This window comes from Emys orbicularis, chromosome 1 (genome assembly GCF_028017835.1).
Source record: "Emys orbicularis isolate rEmyOrb1 chromosome 1, rEmyOrb1.hap1, whole genome shotgun sequence".
Taxonomy (NCBI): Eukaryota; Metazoa; Chordata; order Testudines; family Emydidae; genus Emys; species Emys orbicularis.
Genome location: NC_088683.1, coordinates 60,840,021 through 60,858,153, shown reverse-complemented (window position 1 = coordinate 60,858,153; position 18,133 = coordinate 60,840,021). Strand labels below are relative to the sequence as shown.

General features: G+C 38.5%; 1 protein-coding gene across 1 annotated transcript; it reads left to right on the top strand.

Moving 5' to 3' along the window:
• The first annotated feature begins 1,193 nt into the window (after positions 1 to 1,193).
• Positions 1,194 to 17,551, top strand: SLC38A2 (solute carrier family 38 member 2). The gene is made up of 16 exons (XM_065401820.1): positions 1,194 to 1,272; positions 2,061 to 2,299; positions 2,650 to 2,731; positions 2,893 to 3,008; positions 7,908 to 7,981; positions 8,086 to 8,178; positions 8,358 to 8,439; positions 10,744 to 10,826; positions 12,901 to 12,959; positions 13,091 to 13,267; positions 14,113 to 14,192; positions 14,285 to 14,385; positions 15,318 to 15,442; positions 16,108 to 16,252; positions 16,387 to 16,484; positions 17,453 to 17,551. Exons 2-16 carry the CDS (start codon positions 2,187 to 2,189, stop codon positions 17,549 to 17,551), a joined length of 1,527 nt encoding a protein of 508 aa, XP_065257892.1. The 5' UTR covers positions 1,194 to 1,272; positions 2,061 to 2,186.
• Positions 17,552 to 18,133: the final 582 nt, after the last annotated feature.

Here is an 18,133-nt window from a genome sequence, read left to right as displayed (position 1 = left end):
TCTATAAGGTGCCACAGGACTCTTTGCTGCTTTTACAAACACTAAAGAGGGGATGACTGGAAACAGTGAGAGTCTGGGGATCATTCACAATGATGCACGGGGGAGTCTCAGCTACACCCATTTAAATGGTACTGAAATCAAGTACTCTGTAAACTGCAATTGGCAAGTGAGAATTTCTTTACACCAAGGAGTTCTTTACAAACAGCCTCACCCCATCCCTGTGAAGTAGGATTTTAAAGATGGGGGAAGTTGAAGCCGCAGACCTTTTAGTAATGAATGAATGATGTCCTTGAAAGAATTATGGTTATTGCATCATGCATTCACTGAACCTCTCTGTATCTCTGTCTTCTTCTCTCTAAAAGGCGGCTTACCTCACTCACTCTAGTGTTGTGAGGTTTCATAAATTGATGTCAGGCCCTTTGAGATCCTCTGAAATAGGTGAACACAAAGTAGTGGTGGTATCTCGTTTGGTGATGGGGGGGTTAGTTAAGTACAGTTTGTCTCCAGTGTTACATCAGTGCACTGCTAAATAATGTTCTCGTGGTATTTCTCGTCGATGGAGGAGGGGGCTTAGTGGGATCTTAAGCCTAGCGAGAGAGGAAGTGAGCCGGGGGCGTGGCTACGAAGCGCAGGGAGCCGGGCTGGTGTTGGTATACAAAGGAGAGGCGGCACATTGCTGTGTATGTAGGTGCCTCGCCCTTTCCTCCCCCCGCCGCGCGTCTCCGCAGTCCACTCTCAAAAAGCAGAAGCAGCAGAGACATTTTTCAGACCTGTAGTAACGTCGTACGGGAGCAATATCCGGCTGCCCGGCCGGGATAACAGCACTGCCTACCAAAGCCACATGCTCTCCTTATCAGCTGAGGGTTTGAGTAGAAGGAGAACCTTAATTTTTTTCTCGTGTACCGGTGGCTTTTAAACAAAATTTTGGTACTTTTCTTTATTTATTTTCTACTTTAAGGATTGTCGTTTTTTTCCTTTCAAGAACATTTAAAATTATCAATTTAGAAAAAGATCTCGTCTGTATTCTGAGGATTTCAGAGGGAAAATCCTGGGGTTTCAGCTTCGCCAAGGTAAGTACTGTGCTTATTGCTCGTGTGGTTGTGGGGGTAAGGGGTCTGGGCTTTAAATCGCTGAGTGGATTATTGGTGCCTTTAGTTAAGGTCAATATTATGTTTCAGAAACGATATTAAAAACCCCTGCGAGGGATTTTCTGTGTGTGAGACTGGGTCAGACGGACGCAAAATTCCGCCCCAGCTGCTGCTTCCTTCCAAGGTAAAAAAAAACCCTACGCTGCTGGTGCAGTCTTGTGACTGATTTGCATTTTTTCCCCATTTAAACTGCAGGGATCCCATGTCCCTGGAAGGGGGGAGGGAAATAGAAAGCAGGGAGCGGTATGGAAATGTTTGAGAGGAACGTTTAGCAAGAGTGAATATGACAATCGCACATGGATGTTGCATCAGCTTTCTTTTCTGACGCAGGAAGGGTGGACTGGAGGTATTTCTCTTTCACACATATAGTACACGTGTGTGGTGATCAAATACATCTATGTGTAAGGATATTTTATTAATATAACAAATATTTTTCATTATAGTATACTGTGTGGGTACTTCTCCGTTATAAATCTTAATGTGAATATAATAGTTTTTACATAGCAATATGATTAGTCTCCACGTAAGTTATGTAAATTGGGTGGATTTGATCTTCAGATATAAATGTCCTCCTAGCAGCTGGAGCGTGTGATCTTGATTTCATTCTTTTGCTTTTGTGTGTGCATGAAAGAGCATGTCTCAGAAAGTCCAACATACATATACACTGGCAGACCCTTTCCTATGCAGATCACATCTTCTGGCGTGTGCTTGGGTGTTGTAGTTGAAGATTTATCTTTGTTCTCCGTTGTAGTCAGTATCTTGTACTTTTCCTCTCCGCCCCTCCTCGGCTGGTACTTTTCCACTCGTCTGGCTGGCGATGAATCAGCCCCAGAGCAGCAGCAAGCCGCCGCTCTTCACGTGACCCGCTTGATAGACCACTGCAGTATTGACGTTTCCTTTTTACCTTCACAGGCAAGGCAAATCCGGCATCCAAGGACAAAAGAGCGAGCTCAGTGGAAACTGCCACCGAGGGGCAGTCATCAGGCCAAATACTCCCCACTTCATCTAATACTGGGAAAAGCTAATTGAATTCCCATCATGGACAGAGCAGACGTGAGCAAGTTTAACATCTCTCCAGATGAAGACAGCAGTAGCTATAGCTCCAACAGCAATGACTTCAATTATCCATATCCAACCAAAGCACCTACGAGGTTAGAGGGATTTTGCATTGCTCTTAGTTTTGTTTCTGTTTGTTAATATTTGTACTCTATTACACATAACATATTTCACACCTTTAAAGTACTCTTTTAAAATGCCTTGCTAGATCTTAATGTTTTTAATGTTTACATCTATTACAAATATAGGAAGTTGAATATACAAAATTTTGTATAGTCATTTTGCAGATGACAGATTATGTAGTTAGTTTTGTTGGATGATTTGCTGGTTTTCTAATTCCCTTTGAAACAGAATAAAAAACAGAAATAATGAACTTCTTAAAGGCAATTAATGTACAACTGGCTCGTTATAACAATTAAATATGGATTTTTTTCTTTTCTTACAGACCATGTGTAGACAGGGATCCAGAAAATCAAAATTTCCTGCTTGAATCCAATCTTAGAAAGAAGAAGTATGACATTGAATATGTAAGTATGCACTAACGACGTTTTAAAATTAGCACACTAAATTGCTTTACTTTCAAATACTTAACCTTGAAAAGTGGAAAATGGTCATTTAAATTCAAATCTAAAGCATGAATAAATCACTGGTTCTGTATTAATTATTAGCTTTTCCTTCCCTTACACAGCATCCAGGTACTACTTCCTTTGGAATGTCAGCGTTTAATCTGAGCAATGTTATTATGGGTAGTGGCATCCTTGGACTTTCTTATGCCATGGCAAACACTGGAATTGTTCTTTTTGTGTAAGTATGTTTTGGTTAATTAAAAAAGGCTCTTCTGCCATGTATCTGTTAATAGACAATATTAGCGGTATCCAGTGTAGTTGTAGCTGTGTTGGTCCCAGGATAGTGGAGAGACAAGGTAGGTGAGGTAATATCTTTTATTGGACCACTTTCTGTTGGTGAGAGAGACAAGCTTTTGAGCCATACAGAGCTGTTCTTCAGGTCTTCCTTTGAACCCGTTACAAGCCTTGTGGATAGGCAGAAGTAGTAAATGTGATATAACTCAACTTTAACTAGGTTTTCATATGGTCTCACATGACCTTCTCGGAAGCAAACTAGAGAAATATAGCCTAGGGGACATGGAATGTATTCAGGGGGAGGGAGGGGAGAAGCTTTAGAAGAGTAGCAGCTGCTGGCTGGGTGTGCCTTACCTTACTGACGGTGGCGCTGCCTTCCAGCTGCCGGCCAGCAGCCACCACTCCCCACTCTGCCCTCCAAGCTGGGCAGCCAGAGAGTGGTGGCTGCTAGCCAAGTGCACAGTTCTGAAGGCAGTGCCGCTGCCAGCAGTAATGGAGAAGTAAGAGTGGCAGTGTCATAAATGCCACCCTAACTTCTGCATTGCTGCTGGCGGCAGCACTGCCTTCAGCACTGGGTGCTTGGCCAGCAGCTGCCGCTCTCCACTCTGCTTTCAGAACTGAGTGGCAGTATATGTACTTGTGGGGGTGTGTAAATGACTACAGACACAAGCGGGAGTGGAGGGGAATCAAATAAGTTTGAGAACCACTGGGCTAGATGAACCTATTGCAAGGTGGGTACACAACTGGTTTGAAAATGGTATTCAGGGAGTTATCAGTGGTTCACAGGTCAGGCTGGAAGGGCATGTAGAGTGGGGTCCCACATGGATCTGTCCTGAGTCCAGTTCTAGTCAATGTCTTCATGGATAATTTGAATAAATGAAATGGAGTGTACACTTACAAATTGTGTGGACGATACCAAGCTGGGAGGGTTTGCAAGTGATTTGGAGGATAGGCTTAGAAGTCAAAAAATGATCTTGACAAACTGGAGAAATGACATGAAATAAATAGGGTGAAATTCAACAAGGACAAATTGTTCCTTCCTAAGTGGAGTATTTTCAATCAGTTGCACACATACAAAATGGGAAATGACTGCCTAGGAAGGAGTACTGCAGAAAGGGATTTGGGGGTCATAGTGGATCACAAGCTAAATATGAACAGTATAACACTGTTGCAAAAAAAAGCAAACATCATTCTGCGATGTATTAGCAGAAGTGTTGTAACAAGACATGAGAAGTAATTCTTCTGCTCTACTCTACACTGATTAGGCTCAACTGAAGTATTGTGTCCAGTTCTGAGCATCACATTTCAGGAAAGATGTGGACAAATTGGAGAAAGTCCAGAGAAGAGCAACAAAAATGATTAAAGGTCTAGAAAACATGACCTACGAGGGAAAGACTGAAAAAAATTGGTTTGTTAGGTCTCGAGAAGAGAAGGCTGAGGGGGAACATTTAAGTTTCCAAGTACGTAAAAGATTGTTATAAAGAGAAGATTGATAAATTGTTCTCCTTATCCACTGAGGACAGGACAAGAAGTAATGGGCTTAAATTGCAATAAGGGAGATTTAGGTTAGACATTAGGAAAAGCTTCCTAATTGCAAGGTAGTTAAGCAGTGGAACAAATTACCTAAGGAGGTTGTGGAATCTCCATTATTGGAGGTGTAGTGCATGGCATGATTTTTTTTTTTTTTTTTTTTTTTTGTCCTTAAGACCTTTTATATACCCTTTTCTTTATACGTACTACTAATATATATATTTTTTAATTAACAAAGCTGTGCTATACAGTAAAAATAGCAAAGAGGCATTTACCTGCCCCTTTTATATGCCAATTCCATGCTCTAAAGAGGTTCTGTAGTGGTTATGATAGCCTACCGGGTGTTATGTTGGTGACATCTCTTAGGCGTTAGTGTAGACAAAAAAGTAAAATAGGTGGGAGGAAGCAAGTTTAAAGTCAGTTATTTGAATAATTCAGCACATTATGCTATAATCAGTTCTTTTTTTTTTTTTTTTTTTTTAAACACTTGTAGCTAGCAATTTAGCAATCATAGGTGCCACAGTGGTTTAATTCATTAATTTTTTTCATCTCTAGATTGTATTCAAATATATTGCTACTGAAATAAGGCTACAGTAGTTCACATAACATCACAAAATTAAGTATGATTAGTAGTCTAGATGCCGGAGAGCACAGGTTGCAGTTGCTAAGACGTTACTGAGAGTGCATGGCTCACAGGATTAATAACAGTATAAAAGGCTTTTAATGTCTAGCTGATTGGTTCACATCTGGCCCAGGCTGATAGTGACTTTAAATTTTTAACATGATAATTATTAGGCAGCTTATATGAACTGAGCTGGTGGTGTCAGTTCAGTTCCTACTGGACAAGTGTTCTCAGTGTGTGTGCTTGGTAGTTTCAGCATAGAAGCCAGGATCAAAATGAGCACACGGACTAAACCAGGGGTTCCCACAGTAATTTTTTTGGTGGCCTCAGAGTGTGGCCACCAACTCTTGCTGGTGGCCACTCTGACAATTCTTCCTAAATTACTTAATTAACTTTAGGAAAAACAAATAAATATGCACTTATACATGTCCAAATCATAGTAATTTATTTATGTAGGGTTTGGGGTTTTTTTTTGTTTTTGGGCAGACTCAATAATAAATGTACATTTGTCTCTCTTCTTTACTGGACCTAAACAGAATAGAAACACAAAGAAGGTGTTTTGAAGTTGTGTTTTTTGTTTTGTTTTGCCTTTTGGTTGCTTTGTTTTGACTTGCTAGCTGGTAAGTCTGCTTCTGTGAAAAGTGATATTAGCTAGCTAGAAAGTGATATTAACTGGGAGGCAGTGAAAAGTGATATAAACAAATATACAAATACCACTTTTCACAGCAGACTTACTGGCAAGCTGGGGGACAAATTAAGCCCTGGATGGGGAGGTGGTAGGGAACAGGGGTGATGGTGGGGGAGACGGGGGGGCCCAAAGCCCTGCAGCTGGGGATCAGAGCTGGAGGACAAAGTGGGGGCTAGGAGCAATGGAGGGGTGGTGAGCCCAAGGCCAGAGCCTGAAGCCCCGCCGCAGGTGGGGGACGGAGCCTGATGTCACGCAGCTGGAGCCTGCAGTTCGCCACCCAAGGCTGAAGCTGGAAGTCCGAGTCCCGCCACCCCTGGGAAAGTGGGGAACTTACCTGGCTGCCTGCTTCTCTGGCATTTGCAGCTCCAGAGGGTGGCAGGGCCAAACCCCTGCTGGTGGCACCGGGGGTGGGGGTGCTGCTTTGTCGCCTCGCCCCCCCCGATCACCACCCAGGAGGCTGTGGCTTCAAGAAAATCTACTGGTGGCCGCATTTGAGAAACACTGGACTAAACTACCTTGTTACTCTGATAAAGTGGCCATTCTAAGTTAAGTCTGAGGTAGTATTGAAATAGATATCTATTATCTGTTTTCTGTAGTACCAAACACTATAATCTGTAAGCTCTTTCCAGTACTGTTTCTGACTGATGAACAAATAAGAGAAGTCCAGTTACCAGTGCACCACTTAATCATTACCTTTCACAATCATGAAAATGTATTTGTATATGATTTGCAGTGTATTCTGCAGTACATTGGTGGAGATTCTTGTATTACTTGTCAACAATATGCCTGATTGAAGCTCATGTCCCTACATCGTTTACTTTGACAAGCACTAAAACCCATACAGAAAATGAAAAGAACAAACTGGGAATGAGGACTCATTAAACTGAGTTTCAAAACATTTTTGAGCAGCTATAGTCTCTCTGGGAACTCTTCTTTTAAAGCAGAAGGCTTGTATTGGTGTAGGAAGGGGCAGTTTTTTGATTTATTACAGCTTTGTGACAGTGGTGTTCTTCAGCTGCAAAGAACAGTGCAGCTGCTGAAGGGTGTATTCATTGTGATTCATTGAGAATTTTTAGAGGTTTCAAAGGAGCATTTCAATAAGGCATATGTAGTTCTAATAGAAACTATAAGAAAAGTAGACAACTTCTGGGAGCCATTAACAGTCTCTGTTTAAGCACAGGTGAAACAGTAAATGTTGAGCAAAGAAAACTGACCTGCATTCAGATCACTTCAGTGTATATGAATTTTAAAACAAACCGTACTGAATCACGAGCTCTTAACATTTTCTAATTGTCCGTCCATACTTTACCAGTCAATTAACTGTCTTTGTATCTTGCTTTACACAAAAACATCACATACAGCGATAAGGTGATTTGTTTCAGACTTCAGCAGATTTTCTCACCTAGTCACAAATTACATCAGTCACAAGTCTAGTGTTTCAGAGATGAACTAGCTGTGATCTAATTACCTAAGAATGTGAGGGGGAAAAGTAAAAATAGAAAAACAGCTGTTATAGTTATACAAAATAATGGTTTTTTAAAAAATATTTTTGTTAAAATAATATGTTTGATCCAATAATCAAAAATATATTGGGTCTGATTCTCATTTATACTTGCACCTCTCTAAGGCCCCTTTACACTGTTAGAGTGGTGTAAAGTCAATATAAATATTATTTAATCCCACTTCAGCAGTATCTAGTATAAATGAGAATTGGGGCCCGTTGACAAAATAATAATGAAAATAGGTAGAGGTACCTTCCAGTGTGGATTTAAGTATGATGTCCTTTCATAAACAAGCACCGATTGATTCATACCTTCTCAGCTAGCATTGGAACTTACACTTATTTTTCTTAATTATTGTTTCATTTCACTGTATTTTGATATTGGTTCTTATGTTCTATCTTAAATCCTTCCTATTCAAATAGCACACTTAATTAATGTGGCTAAACTAAATACATCTAAGGCTGTCTAAAAGTTTTTTGGCTTTTTTTCCCCCTCTCCTAGGATCCTCTTGGTGGTTGTGTCAATATTCTCTTTATATTCAGTTCATCTTCTCCTAAAGACTGCCAATGAAGGAGGTATGGTAAATTCTTATTATTGTACAAGTAGTTATTACTAACTTCATATTATCTTTCCTTCGTAAAATACAGCTTTTCAATTGATTTATTTTGTATGTTTGTAGGATCTCTATTATATGAACAGCTAGGAATGAAGGCATTTGGTTTGGCTGGGAAAATTGCGGCTTCTGGATCAATTACAATGCAGAACATTGGAGGTGAGGGTTTTAAAAATATGTACTGTAGATTGTAATGTCAAATAATAAATACTCCCTCTCCATTCTCAGACTTTTTTCACATATCTTTTTATTAATTGTTTGTGTCAAGTAAAGTTATGAAATAAGTTTGTCATGTTCCATCTATATTTGTAACGATTTATAATGTTATTCACCTACAGCTATGTCAAGCTACCTCTACATAGTGAAATATGAGTTGCCATTGGTCATCAAGTCATTTATGAACATCGAAGAGAACACAGGGTAGGTGATAGTTTCTCTGATGAGCAGGAGTTCTATTAGTAGAAACAAAAATGGACAACATATACATTTTATATGAAGACCTCCTTTGGTACATCTTAGTGTAGCTTCTTAGTCAGAGATAGGGCATTGTTAAGCTCCAGTAAGCTTTTTTTTTTTTTTTTTTTTTTCTACCCCTTGGGTGGTCCATTTGACATGGATCTAGTCTCTGCTGGTAAAGATATTAGTAAAATATATGTATTCCATCATATTATAGAAAACAGTTATGTAAAGAATATCCGGTAAGTGGTAATGGCTGTGCTGGTCAACATATTGCTCAATAATGAAATGAAAGTTAAATAGGGTCATAGTTGTTATCTCTAATGTATTTCAGGAAGCTTAGACAAGACAGTTTTCAAACATTAACATTGTGGGAAGTATTCTTACTATAACAGTAAGCTGCATTTCTACAGTGATTCTAGTTAATATTTGCTTAAGGACAAATATTCAGTAAGTCTGTGGCAATATTAAAAACACCAACTCATTGATTACAGTGCATGTAGTGATTTAAGATATGCAGCATACATCCAAACTGTGCATCTACATTATCCATTAATCCACACAGAAATTCCATAACTTCTTGGCTTTGTGAATCATGATTTCCTTCACATGGGCGATCACCAGCAATAATATGCAGTCTGATGAGAAGTGCTGAAGGCCTTTGATATGTTTTTTTTTTACTCAACAAAACATTTTCTTGTTTAAAAAAAAGACAAGTTCAGTACATAACTTTATCTTACAGATGTCTAAATCACACTAATTTGAGAATGTATAGTGTATTTTTTTTTTTTTTTTTTAATTCCAAATAAAGTAACTGAAGAAATGGGTCCAAATTCTTCTCTCATTTGCATTGGTATGAATCCAGAGTGACTCTGTTAAAATAATCCAGATTTACACCAGGTTTCAGAATTTAGTCCTTAATGTTCAAACTAGTAAAGTCTTTAAGATGGCTTATTTGCTCAACAAGGCTTTTTTGCTCATCCAAATATTACATCTGGTTTAAAAATATCTCCTGTTATGGATCAGCTAGTACTATTTCCAGTATTAACAGTGGGATAAAGGCTACACTATTACTGCCACAGTTGAATAACCCATGACCAGTTTTGCCCTGTTACTTCATTGCACTGAAGTTACATCTGCTTTACACCGGTCTGAGAACTGAATTTGTCCCCCAGTGTTTCAGAGGAAGATGCTTCCAATACACCTGACAAATGACTGATTACTTTTGCCTATTGAAAGAAAAAAGAAACACAGGAAGGGGTTCAGGGAAGAAAATCTCTATGAAATTTCCTTTGTGGTGATATTCTTCCATATTTTTTAAGTTGTGATGGGCCAGATTTGCCCCTATGGAACAGAATGAAATCTTCCCTGTGTCCCAGGTGATAGGCAGAAGGCCAGGGCCAGCCATGCAGAGGCCATGTGCTTCTGCTGCAGCTCTGGCTCTCTCTCTGGCTTTCCCCTAGCTCCCTGGCAGCATATAGTAGAGCCACATTACCAGAGATTTCCCCTGGCTCTTCAAAGCCTTTCTTAAAGGGTGATCTCCATCCCAGATGGGGCATAGTGAGAAAGATAATGCAGCCTCAGGGTTGGGGGCTGGGGAGCAACAAAGAAACAAAGGCCCAGATTCACTTAGGCAGCTACCTCCCGTTAGGATTCAAGGACATAAGGACCTTTGTGAATTTGAGCAATATGCATTTTTATTTCCACCAGCTTCTTTATTCACCTGACCAACCCACTGTCTATCTCCTGTCTCCCCCGCCCACCCCTTCCCCCCCCCCCCCCCCACACACCGTGTATGCCTATCCTAGCAGAAGACACTGAGGGAAAGGGGCATTGTAGGAGGGAAGATGATGGGAGAATCACCTCAATATAGATCTGGGAAGCGTGGTGGTTCTTCTCTTCCCTCCCTCTGCTCCCTTGTGGTGTGATCCTTCCTGACTTGGATACTATTCTGAAGAGTGAAGTTCAAATAGTACATCTGAATGCTAGAATTTTCAGCATCTAAACCTATTTCTCCCATTTATCAGGTTAAAAAATATATTTGAAATACTGTCATTTCAAGATGTATCTTCAATAGCCCCTTTATACATTGTTTTGTGAAATTATCACAACATTGTTTTATTCTCTGGTATTGTTATTGGATATTTTATCTTTTACTTACATATATTTGTTTCTATAACACACTATTGTTTGTAATGACTAACCTGTAGGCATCATTGTTGTAAAAATGCTTTGATTACTTATAAATTCCTCTTTTTTTTCTTGCAGAGAATGGTATCTTAATGGTGACTGTTTGGTTGTGCTGGTGTCTATAGTGTTCATTCTTCCTTTGTCACTGCTGAAAAATTTAGGTAAGCAACTATTCATTTAAAGTAAACATGGATACATAAGTTTGATTGGCTGTTAACATGTGGAAGGTCCAAATATGGGAGCTACCTCCACATTACTGATCTCTTGCCAGGTGAACGCTGGGAGAACTGCAAATAATCTCAGTCCCTGAGGAGAAGAGCAGCACTTCTCTTTTTAAGAAATAAATGAGGGCTACAGAGTGTTTGTAGAGTGTAAGAGGAAAAGAGAGTGGGTGAGGACAGGACAGGGAGCCTGCAGTTCCCCTGCCTTTGACTGTGACCTTGTCAGATCTCTGTTTACACAGGATTTGGCCTGGTCAATGTACGTGCTATGCACGTTTGAGGAAAGCACAGATGCTATGCAGAGTGACGCTCATGATTCAGTTGGTGGAATACTTTCTCTGAATCAATACGGAGTGAATACCCCACATGGTGCTTGACTCGATAACCCACCCTATGTTGTAGAGGACTATGGAACTGAAAGTGGCATTTTTCAGATAAAATACACGACCAATTTCTGCTCCCACTGAAGACTATATCAAAATTCCCATTGACTTCATTGGAAACAAGATTAGATCAATTAAGTGAAGCTCCTGACCACTTGTGGTCATCAGTTACCACATGGCACTCTTCCAAGAGTGGGGATGTTAGCCCTTGTGTCCTGGCCAAATTTCATTTTGGGTAACTACATTTTCCCTGCAGTTTAAATTGGAAATAATGATTTGTTGTTGTTGTTTGTTTGGGGTCCTAAACTGTTGTGTTGTATTGCTGCCTAGTTTCTTAGCAGAAGTGGCTGCACTTCAGTGATCCATATACACCTCTATACACCTCTACCCTGATATAACGCTGTCCTCGGGAGCCAAAAAATCTTACCGCGTTATAGGTGAAACCACGTTATATCAAACTTGCTTTGATCTGCCGGAATTCGTGTTATATAGGGGCAGAGGTGTGGGTGTGTTTTTTTGTTTTTTGTTTTTTTTTTAAGAAAATGGAAGATGGTGGGTTGTTTTGATTTTGTGATTCTTTGAGTGAATAAACCTATAGGAGATCCCCCAGGGCTTGTCTACACAGTGGGCTAATGTGCTTTATAGGGTGTGATTTTTAATGAGTACTAATGTGCTCTGCATTAATTGGGCCATATGCATCCTTCTGGTGCACACTGGCAGGGTGTACACAGACCAATTAATGCACAGCACATTCATGTACTTCAGAAATCATACCCTTACAGAGCCATAATGTGTGGGCTTGTCTTCACTGCACCAGTTAGCACACTTGAATTACTCCACTTACTTGAGTGAGGCCTAGTCTACACGTAAAAATTAGATTGACCTAGCCATGTTGCTCAGGGCTGTGAAAAATTTTGCGCCCTGAGCACCATAGTTAGATCAACCTAACCCTAATGTAGATGCAGCTAGGTTGACAGAAGAATTCTTCCATTGACCTAGTTACCACCTCCTGGAGAGATGGATTAATTACATCAATGGACAAACCCCTTAGGGGGTTGTCAGGTTATTACATGGGGTTGTGAGCTGTCAGCCTCCACCCCAAACCTCGCTTTGCCTCCAGCATTTATAATGGTGTTAAATGTTTTTAATTTATAAGAGGGGTTGCACTAAGAGGCTTGCTGTGTGAAAGGGGTCACTAGTACAAAAGTTTGCAAACCACTGGTCTACACTATGGCACTACAGCGGCACAGCTGCAACACTGGGACTGTGCCAGAGTAGTGTAGGCATAGCCTAAGCGTGATTTCGATTAGCAGCACAGTCACTGGATTAGCAGTTGCTGATGAACTGCTGCATCCTCCAACTGCATTACTAACTCCAGTGACAGCAGTTCCCTCTTAATAGGCCAACTAGCTCAAGTTTAAATTTAAAGTTTAAAACCACGTAATTTGAGCTAGAAATTTTTGGGTGTGGAAGGAGGGGCAAAACTTGAGTTTATAGCTTGAGCTAACACTGCAGTGAAAACAAGTGATGAGACACTTGTAAATTAATAAATTTTGTAATTTTTAGCAAATAAGGGGGGGGGGGAAAGCAAGGCTGTAATTAAAATGTTTGTTTCTCTTTCTTGATGACAGGATATTTAGGATATACAAGTGGCCTTTCCTTAATGTGTATGGTCTTCTTCCTTATTGTTGTAAGTATAATTTCTCTGTAGATTTACAGTGCTTGTAATAGTGCATTTCAAGTGAGATTTCATATGATTTCGAAGAGCTTTATCATATTGTATTAGTTAAAAATAACAATGTGGTATGGTGGTATTTTTAGGTAATTTGCAAGACGTTCCAAATCCCTTGTCCTTTGGGATTGGAGTATGACATGATGAACACAACTCTGAATGGCACATTGGCACACCTGGCAACTGCTGCACCTTTGCATGGAACAGCACAAAACATGACTAGTGATGACATGTGCAGGCCAAAATATTTCGTCTTCAACTCACAGGTAAGGTAGCATATGTAAACGGCATTCTCACTATTAAAAATAGACGGAGAACAAACATTACATAGAAATATGGTCATTTTTGCTTACATAATTGCCAAACCTAATATTTTGGGGGCCATTAATTATTTATGTCCCAATCCTGAAAGGCATTGTGCACCTCCTGCAAAATGGGGCTTCCTTAACTTTTATTGAGCTCAAGACGAGATGAGGGTTTCTAGCCTCTCCTGGGAGGCAGTCAGCACTTCTCATGGTAAGGCAAAGCACTTAAGCACATGTTTAACTTTAAACATGTGAGTAATCCCATCTGTATTCAGCAAAACAAATAATTTACCAGATTAAGTCGCACTGGTGCAAACCTCACCAGTAAATGGATTTTGCACTGATGTAACTACAATGATTGAAAAGTCTCCATTGACTTCAGTGGGCTTTGGATCAGCCCCTAAAGGCCCAATCCTGCAAACCTTTACTCACACAAATACCTCTAGTGATGGAAAATCTCATGAGAAAGGAATACTCATGTGAGTAAAGATTTTCAAGATCAGGCCATAAAGATTAAATCCAGCAAGGCGCTGAGCACCTTTTGGGAGATGCAGAGTGCATTCAACTACCATGGGCTTAAGTGGGACTTGAGGATTCTCAGTATTGGGCCCTTAAGAACAAAAGAGAGAGAGAGTTGTAATAACCTTACAGAATAGTTGACTTTTTTTAATGGAAAATTGAGACAAATTATACTTTCAATGGAAAGTAAAAATATAAAGCAGAAACCTACTGATGAATTCTGTGCAACAAAGATAAATTTGCTACATCTATCAAGAAGTTTATAAAGCATGTTTTATGTTTTTCAGACTGTCTATGCCGTACCAATCCTAACATTCTCTTTTGTCTGCCATCCTGCTATTCTTCCTATTTATGAAGAACTGAAAGGGTAAATGTATAGATTGTATATAACTTTACTATTCAAAAAGAAACAAGCAATATATTGTCACTAACACTTATTTCTGTTTGTTTCTTTAATAGCCGAACCCGTAGAAGAATGATGAATGTGTCCAATGTTTCGTTTTTTGCCATGTTTATAATGTACCTATTGGCTGCTCTCTTTGGATACCTGACATTTTATGGTAGTTATTGTCTCTTCTATTTTCTTTTAAATGAAGCATGTCTCCAGAAATTCAAAATAAATCTTGTGGTTTTTAAAATGTAAAGCAAATTAGCATTAACTAATTAATTATTTGTATACATTCACACACAAAGGGAACCAGTGGTCTTATGGCTGAAGTCAGGCTATTTTGGTGCTGTTTGACACCAAAGAGCACCAAACAGCATTTGTTTTGGTTTCTGTTATCCTTGACCTGTCTGTGCCTAAGTTTATCTCTCAGTAAAATGGAGATACTACTTCCAGGGACTGTAAAGCTTATAAAATTCATTTATATTTGTAAAGTACTTTGAGTCCAACATTGAAGTTACTATGTAAGGACAACTATAGAAGTGAGTTTATTATGATTCTGAGCCTTAATATGTTTAAGAAGGGAAATGAGCTTGTTTTTTCTCACTAGCCCCTGTAATATTCTTCACAAACCTCTCATAACTGCACATTATTGTATTTTTCCTTTTCTACTCCTGTCCCTTTATTGGTTTTCATCTATAAAACCAAAGAACTAAGTTCTACTCTGTAGCTTCATTGTCTTTAAGGAGTCTACATTTGTATAACTGAGAATAGAATTTGGCTCTAAGAATTTGCTATGATGTTTCCATAGTCTAATAATAAGGTGAAAACCTATATGCCTTTGTCATGCAAAGTCAGTGAGTAGCAGAAAGCAGAATTTGGCCCAGCTGAAGTACATGTGCAAGTAAAATGAGTGGCGCTAGGCCCTATGTCTCTCTCTTCCACAAACTCACAGGACAATGTGCTCAAGACCAACTGAGTTTTTAATTCACTGTAAATTTGTGGAGGAACTGGACTGTTCTGTTTTATTTCTTAAGAAGTACACAGGGATATTACCATTCTGTTATGTCTTATTAGAGTTCAATTAATATGCCATTTTCTTTATAGGAAATGTTGAAGCAGAATTGCTTCATACTTACTCTGAAGTCCTGGGTTCTGATGTTATTATTCTTATTGTGCGTCTGGCTGTACTTATGGCTGTAACACTTACTGTACCTGTAGTTATCTTCCCAGTAAGTAATTCTTTTTTTATTCTGTGTATCCATCTTAGCCAGTAATTGGGTACCTTTCCTTCCTCTCTGGCTGTGGACTAATAGTAATATTAAATTAATTAGGCAAGTACAGTTTGCTAATTTCTAGTAATTTTTTAACTTTTTAAAAAATTGTTCTATATAACAAGTCTGCATGTATGATTTTTACTCATTTAACTGAATCAGAATAATTGAAATAGATAGACATCAATTTAGAAAGTAAAACATTTTTACATAGAGGGGTCAAAACCTTTTTATTTTTATTAATTTATTCATTTATAATAAATACATATTTTACACTATATAATTTTTCTATATTCGAGTCATTTTAAAGAAAATGAGATAAAAGAGTGTTGGGTACTACACCTGTTCCTTAGTCCCCTTACCAATTTGTTTGTTTTAAATGGTTTTTAGCTAGTTTTTTTTTTTTTTTTCCTCTCAACTGTTTATAAACACCTATATAAAAAACTGGAAAACCTGTTTTCATAAAGAGCTGTCAAATGCATAAAGTCAAGTGCAAAACAGAGAAACTTTTCTCTCTCTAATGTCTTACTGTTACAGTAATCCCAGTCGTTTTTGTATTAAGTTGACAGTGTCTCTTTAAGGACTTTTGTGATTAATACTAATGTCCTCATTATTTTTTGCAGATCCGCACTTCAATTACACAGCTGTTTTGTGCAGAGAAGGAGTTCAGTTGGTTACGTCACAGTTTAATTACAGTTTTTGTTTTGGCATTTACCAATGTTCTCGTAATCTTTGTCCCTTCCATTCGAGATATATTTGGATTCATTGGTAAGTTTTTGTATATTTGCTCAGGGTTTTGTTTATTTATTTGTTTTTCAAAATCAGAACAATGTCTTCAAAAGTCTAATGAAACACTGTACTTATTTCAGAAAACTTTTTTTGTGTGTGTGTGTGTAATATAGGTGCCTCTGCTGCTGCCATGCTGATCTTTATACTTCCTTCTGCTTTCTATATCAAACTAGTGAAGAAAGAACCTCTGAAATCAGTGCAGAAGATTGGGGTATGTGTAGAAGAGTATTTTCATTAACATGCTTTCATCACTGACTGGCTCAGAGCAAGGGTTTTAGTTTATTTCTTTATAAGCTAAGGATTTCAGAATGTCTGTGATCTTCATTGATTAACTAGTAGTGTCTATTATTCTAACAAGCAGTAGTTTCATAGGTAATTGTAACTGGAGAGAGAGCCACCAGGAAGTTATTTCTGCATACTTCCCCACGTGACCTCTCCAGTTGTCCCTGCCAACTCCAGAGGTGACAACAACCAGAATTTCATCCTGAAATAGCAAATTGTTAGTGGAAATTAAATAGTGGTGGAAATAAAATTATTTTAATTACATACAGCTATTGCACCATTACTGACACTAAAGTAGTGTGAATAGAAATGGAGCACATTTTGTCTATTTTCTAACAAATACTATAAATAGAGGGAAAGTGCCTGATAAATATTTAGTGGAGTGTATTCAACAAAATATCTATTCAGTACTGAAACTGCTGTATAATATTATGCAGCCTCACTGGTCCCTCTCAAATATTTATTCAAAACCTACTTCTCTCGGTTACTCTCAGAGCTGACCTCCCCCTGATCACTTGGGCCCTCTGCTCGATGTTGCTGCTTCTGATCTTAGACATTCAGGTTCAGATTCCCAACTTGTGAAGCCAGGCATAGCTCCATTTAAATCAATAGAGCTATGCCAGTTTACACCAGCTGAGTATGTAGCCTGCTATATTAAAAATAAATTTATTAATCCATTTTAAAAAGGCACCAGAGCATGTGAAAATCAAAGGTTATCTCATTGTCATTTACTGTAATCTTTGTTCTTTTTTTATTAGTCATTTCTTAGTGTTCTTTGACCAATTTAAATCTTAAATAACTTAGGACAGGCACTTACCTGTTTATGTCAGGTATACATTTTGTAGCTGAAGAAGAAAATAAAATGTCTGAAGTGAATTCTATATTTTCTCTTTCCAGGCTATACTCTTCCTGGTGAGTGGCCTGTTTGTGATGATTGGAAGCATGATCTTGATTATTATGGATTGGATCCATAATTATGCATCTGGTGGACATTAACTGGCACAATTTAACCTCGAATACTCCAGCATTCACTGAAATATCTACTGAGAAAGAAAATTACCTAGGTTTGCAATTTTGCTTCCTTTAAAATGCAGATTCTTTGATGCTGGTTCTTCTGACAGTAGAATAAGTGAACTCTTGAAAAGAAACTATTCTGCATGATGGAAGTGGCTATTAACATCAAACCACCTGAGTCTCTGGCTGAGGGAAGTGACAATTTTATTCCATTCCAGAGAATGGACACAACTCTCTGTAGAATTTTATCAAGCCATGTTTGGCTTTCGTCATTGTTACTTGGGTATTTTATTATTTTACTTGAATGTGCCTAATGGAACCATTTGATGTGAAAAATAACTCTTAATTTACAGCAAAGTGTTGATATATCTAATGAGAGAGAGAGAGAGAGAGGGAAAAAAACACTATTATTTTATGTACCAAAAATTCTTATGGACCTCAAAAGCATGATTTTTTTTTTATTTTTTATTTAAAAAATTGTTTTCTTAAAGTCAAAATGTATCCCAGTGACATAGAACCTGTACAAACATTTAATCTGTGTTCTAAATTTAATACAATTTTCCC

Bases quoted from the DNA above. Each gene is read 5' to 3' on its own strand.
- SLC38A2 (XM_065401820.1), top strand. From the start codon at position 2,187: ATGGACAGAGCAGACGTGAGCAAGTTTAACATCTCTCCAGATGAAGAC. The intron at 3,009-7,907 runs GTAAGTATGTTT...CCCCTCTCCTAG, and splicing joins ACTGGAATTGTTCTTTTTGT to GATCCTCTTGGTGGTTGTGT. The intron at 8,440-10,743 runs GTAGGTGATAGT...TTTTTCTTGCAG, and splicing joins AACATCGAAGAGAACACAGG to AGAATGGTATCTTAATGGTG.